At 47.1% G+C, this 5,862-nt stretch overlaps 1 protein-coding gene across 1 annotated transcript; it reads right to left on the bottom strand.

Moving 5' to 3' along the window:
• Nucleotides 1-391: 391 nt before the first annotated feature.
• On the bottom strand, nt 392-5,094 carry LOC134934688 (loricrin-like). Its single transcript, XM_063930061.1, has 3 exons — nt 4,914-5,094; nt 911-2,194; nt 392-432 (listed from the first exon to the last, which is right to left on the bottom strand). Exons 1-3 carry the CDS (start codon nt 5,092-5,094, stop codon nt 392-394), a joined length of 1,506 nt encoding a protein of 501 aa, XP_063786131.1.
• Between the last annotated feature and the right edge of the window lie 768 nt (nt 5,095-5,862).

The raw sequence follows: 5,862 nt of genomic DNA, 5'->3' as shown, positions 1-5,862 counted from the left end.
CAAAAAATCCTTAGGATATTAGAGTTTTTTCACATCATCCGAGTGCCGCTTCAATCTACTCCGTGCCATCGGAGTATGATAAAAACTGGAGAACAAATGGAGAGCGCACTCATGAATTATAAAAAATACACAATTTTTACTTGAAACATATGCTCACGTACATCAAGGTTAAAAAAGGTCAGCATGAATGGCGCAATCACTTAGCCATTCTACAGCGATGTTGTGGCTTGCTTCTCAACCGGCTCTGGATTCCAGCAGGTGACGTCACAACGTCCACGTCTTAGGCCACGACCAATGCGTTTCATCCAATAGGGACTTCCTCAGGGGGATTTATATTTACTAAACTTATTTATTAGTGAACATTGAAGATATCAGCAGGAACAGATTATTCTCATGCAGTTGGACAAGGGCAGGTATAAAAGGAAAACATATCTGCAAGAGAAAATACATTTGAATATGCACATATTGTAAAAACATTTTGACTACTTCTACCCATATCCTCCATTCTACCTCCACCTATATCTCCCACCCTACCTCCACCTGTTTCCTCCACACTACTTCAACTTGCATCCTCCACACTACCTCTACCCATAGGTGTCAGAACAGAGAGGGCAAGAAGGCGACTGCCCCCCCCCCCAATTTTGGAGAGGTGCCAGTCAATGTACTGAGGTGCAGTGCGGCTGCCGTGTTGGTTCACCATGGGCAGTGTCAGGATGGAGATAATCCCCTTTCTGGCTGATCCACCTCCTCCCTCCCTACAGCCCTTCTCCACCAGCCTCCAGTGCCCTCCTCCACCAAGCTCCATCCTTACATTGTGTGGCTATTAACTGTGAGCTGGCCCCTCCTCTGGGACCAGCCCTGTGTCCTTCTTGCCTCCTATTTCATGTGTTCCTTCCCTCTTCCCCTTTACCTGTATCTGCCACACTACCTCCATCTGTATCTTCCGCACTACCTCCACCTGTATCCACCACACTACCTCCACCTGTATCCTCCACACTACCTCCACCTGTATCCTCCACACTACCTCCACCTGTATCCTCCACACTACCTCCACCTGTATCCTCCACACTACCTCCACCTGTATCCTCCACACTACCTCCACCTGTATCCACCACACTACCTCCACCTGTATCTTCCACACTACCTCCACCTGTATCCTCCACACTACCTCCACCTGTATCCTCCACACTACCTCCACCTGTATCCTCCACACTACCTCCACCTGTATCCTCCACACTACCTCCACCTGTATCCTCCACACTACCTCCACCTGTATCCTGCACACTACCTCCACCTGTATCCTCCACACTACCTCCACCTGTATCCTGCACACTACCTCCACCTGTATCCTGCACACTACCTCCACCTGTATCCTGCACACTACCTCCACCTGTATCCTGCACACTACCTCCACCTGTATCCTGCACACTACCTCCACCTGTATCCTGCACACTACCTCCACCTGTATCCTCCACACTACCTCCACCTGTATCCTCCACACTACCTCCACCTGTATCCTCCACACTACCTCCACCTGTATCCTCCACACTACCTCCACCTGTATCCTCCACACTACCTCCACCTGTATCCTCCACACTACCTCCACCTGTATCCACCACACTACCTCCACCTGTATCTTCCACACTACCTCCACCTGTATCCTCCACACTACCTCCACCTGTATCCTCCACACTACCTCCACCTGTATCCTCCACACTACCTCCACCTGTATCCTCCACACTACCTCCACCTGTATCCTCCACACTACCTCCACCTGTATCCTGCACACTACCTCCACCTGTATCCTCCACACTACCTCCACCTGTATCCTGCACACTACCTCCACCTGTATCCTGCACACTACCTCCACCTGTATCCTGCACACTACCTCCACCTGTATCCTGCACACTACCTCCACCTGTATCCTGCACACTACCTCCACCTGTATCCTGCACACTACCTCCACCTGTATCCTCCACACTACCTCCACCTGTATCCTCCACACTACCTCCACCTGTATCCTGCACACTACCTCCACCTGTATCCTGCACACTACCTCCACCTGTATCCTCCACACTACCTCCACCTGTATCCGCCACAATACCGTGTCCTGGATCCTCCACACTACCTTGTCCTGTATCCTCCACAATACCTCCACCTCTATCCAGTATCAGACTGGGGCATGCAGGGCCCACTGAGGAAGGCAATGGTAGAGGCCCATGCTTAAGGGGTGTGGCCAGCAACTACAGAAGCTTGTCAACCACTATAGGGGATTATGGGTCTATTCACTAAGCCTTGGATGGAGATAAGTCGCTGGATAAAAGGCACCAGCCAATCGGCTCCTAACTGACATGCCACAGGCTGTGTTTGAAAAATGACAGGGGCTGATTGGCTGGTGCTTTATCTCCAGCGACTTTATCTCTATTCAAGGCTTAGTAAATAGACCCCATAGTCTGCAGACAACATGGATATTACAGTACATAGTCTGCTCATCCATGTTCCTGCACTACCAAGTAACTGACCATGTCTGAAAGCTAATATCAGCAGTGGGGCCCTCCAGGAATTTCCAGTGTATACCTGTGGGCCAGTCCGCCCTTCCACACTACCTCAACCTGCATGCTCCACAATATCTCAACATGTTTCCTCAACACTACCTCCACCAATATCCTCCATACTACCTCAACCTGTTTCCTCCACACTACCTCCACCTGTTGTTATGAGCTGCCATCACGGCTGTCCTCCATTATGGGTCCCGATCATTGCTAGTCGACTGGGATTCATCATCACGCTGGCCGCACTGCCTGATGGTCCTGGTGCTTGCCAGGCAATCTGGAATCCAGGTGGCCGCGGTGGTTCATGGTCACAACTATTGCCTAGCAGCGGGATTCTGGCTGTACATGCAGCTTTACAGCTGCAATCCATTCCTGTTATTAGGGGGCTGGTCTTTCTGATTTGTTCATGTTGGTGTTAAAAGGCAGTCGGTCCCACACACCCATGCCAGTTATAGTTCTTCCTGGAGCCTTGTCATTTAGGCCCTGTTCTTGGCTGACTAAATTCTGGTGTCTTGCTGCTGCTGCCTAGCTGTACTTTCTGACCTGCTTCTTCAGCTAAGTGCCTGTATTATTGAGTATTACCACTGCTACTAATATTGAAGGTTCAGTGCAAATCTGTGTACATTCCTCATTGTAGATTCACTGTGCATTGCTTGTATCAGAAAACATTGAGTATTACCACTGCTACTCATTTTGAAGGTTCTGTGCAAATCTGTGTACATTCTTCATTTTGTGGATTTACCTGTGGATTGTATGCATTATTGTGTATCACAGCTGCTACCTCCTTTATAGTTACTGTGAGAACCTGTACTTTTTTGCATTGCTGCCATACTACACCTGTCAGCCTTACTGTGTTTCTCTGCTGTCAGAGATCTGTAAACTCCTGCATTGCTGTTTTAACCATTTTATGCTGCTACTCCTGCCCAGTTCTACACATATCATCATTTGTTTTTCAGTCCTGCTGTTGTCAGCTGCTTCAGCTTTTTTCCTGCAATCTCCACTTTATTATATAAGCTCCTACTGACCGGAGTTTAAGACCTGGTGGCATCCTAAGTATCAGTGAGTGTATAATACTCTATGGGAACAACAGGTGGTTGTTACAGACTGGAGACCTCTCTAGCATAATTATTTATAGACAACTCTAATAGAGAGCGCAAAAATATATAATAATAAAAACAATTTATTGTTCTACACAACATATATTTGTATTCAATTGAACATATATATCAGAGCTAGAGAGCCACAACCCAATCAAAAGAGATCCTAGATCATATAATATATACCATATAATTGATATGTAGTATATTGGGATAGAAATGTTAATACAGTCCCTTTTTAATTATGTAGTAATGACTCCAGTATTATCCAAATGAAAAAGGAGTTCCTTAATGTCCAAGACAAGTATTAAACAGCTGAGTCCCGGTTATTGGGTAAAGTGCCTATTATGCTGTAAATTTTGCCCATTCGATGGTGCCAGTATTAGTGCAATGATGCACAATATTTCACCAAAGGAAAAGTACCTTTTACTTCTTTATCAACGTAATTTATAACACCCCTCTGCCGTTGTTAGGGTATATCCTCACCATACGTGCTGTTCCTATTGCCGTGTCCTATTGTGCAAGGACAAAACGGCTGTAGCGGCTGTGGATGTTTAACGTTGGTGCCCGGTCCTCTCGCACAAGGACCAAACGGCACTTAAAGTAGTGGCAGCAAGCCGGGCTGTGAATAACAATCGGTGAGGCGCATCTATGTCCGCGCTGGCAATTTTGATATAGCTGGATAAAAATGTCCTGGGGGAAAGTGGTATTGCGGCTCCGTATCTCAGACCCTTGACGCGTTTCTCCGACTTAGCTAGTGTCGGTTTCTTCAGAAGACCTCTCTAGCATAACTGTAGGAGTCTATTGTAATAATTCAGGAATATCATAACACCTGTATCCTCCACACTACCTCAATCTGTATCCTGCACACTACATCAACAGGTATCCTCCACAATACCTCTACTTATATCCTCCACAATACGTCTACCTGTATCCTCCACACCACTTTTATCTGTATCCTTCGCATTGCCTCCACCTGTATCCACCACAATACGGCCACCTGTATCCTCCACACTACCTCAATCTGTATCCTCCACACTACATCCACCTGTATCCTCCACACTACCTCTACCTCTATCCTCCACACTACTTCAACCTATATCCTCCACACTATCTCCATCTGTATCCTCCACACTGCCTCATTCTGTATCCTCCACACTACCTGCACCAGTATACTCCACACTACCTCTACCTGTATCCTCCACACTACTTCAACTTGTATCCTCCATACTACCTCCACCTGAATCCTCCACACTATCTCTACCTGTATCCTCCACACTACCTCCACCCGTTTCCTCCACACTACCTCCACCTGTATCCTCCACACCAGCTTCACCTGTATCCTTAATACTACCTTCACCTATATCCTCCACATTACCTCCACCTGAATCCTCCACACTACCTCCACATGAATCCTCCACACTACCTCTACCTGTACTATCCATGCTACATCTAACTGTATCCTTCACTTTATCTCCACCTCTATCCACCACAATACCTCCACCTGTATCCTTCACACCTCCTCATCCTGTAACCTCCACACCACCTCTACCTGTATCCTCCACACTATCTCTACCGGTATCCACCACACTGCCTTAACCTGTATCCTGCACACTACCTCCACTTGTATCCTCCACACTGCCTCATTCTGTATCCTCCATACTACTGCCACCTTTATCCTCCACACTATTTTTACCTGTATCCTCAACACTATCTTTACCTGTATCCACCACACTGCCTTAACCTGTATCCTACACACTACCTCCACCTGTATCCTCCACACTACCACATTCTGTATCCTCCATGCTACCTCAGCCTGTTTCCTCCACACTATCTCCACCTGTATCCTCCACACTATCTCCATCTGTATCTCCCACACTACCTCCACTTGTATCCTCCACATTATATCCACCTGTATCCCCCACACTACCTCCACTGGATCGTCAACATTACCTCCACCTATATCCTCCACCTTTCCTCTACCTGTATTCTCCATGCTACCTCATCCTGTATACTCCACACTACATCATCCTGTATCCTCCACACTACATCATCCTGTATCCTCCACACTACATCATCCTGTATCCTCCAACTACATCATCCTATATCCTCCACATTACATCATCCTGTATCCTCCACACTACATCATCCTGTATCCTCCACACTACCTCTACCTGTATCCTCCACATTACATCATCCTGTATCCTCCACAC

The sequence above is a fragment of the Pseudophryne corroboree genome, chromosome 6, assembly GCF_028390025.1.
Source record: "Pseudophryne corroboree isolate aPseCor3 chromosome 6, aPseCor3.hap2, whole genome shotgun sequence".
NCBI classification, from domain to species: Eukaryota; Metazoa; Chordata; class Amphibia; order Anura; family Myobatrachidae; genus Pseudophryne; species Pseudophryne corroboree.
This window is presented reverse-complemented; position numbering and strand designations above follow the sequence as displayed.

What these genes read in the sequence shown, in the direction of transcription:
- LOC134934688 (XM_063930061.1), bottom strand. Translation starts at nt 5,094, where the DNA reads ATGGATAGTACAGGTAGAGGTAGTGTGGAGGATTCATGTGGAGGTAGT. An exon ending in AGGTAGTGTGGAGGATACAG is followed by an intron (nt 2,195 to 4,913) that starts GTAGAGATAGTG and finishes TGCCTTCCTCAG; the next exon opens with TGGGCCCTGCATGCCCCAGT. An exon ending in AGGTAGTGTGGCAGATACAG is followed by an intron (nt 433 to 910) that starts GTAAAGGGGAAG and finishes TTTCTCTTGCAG; the next exon opens with ATATGTTTTCCTTTTATACC.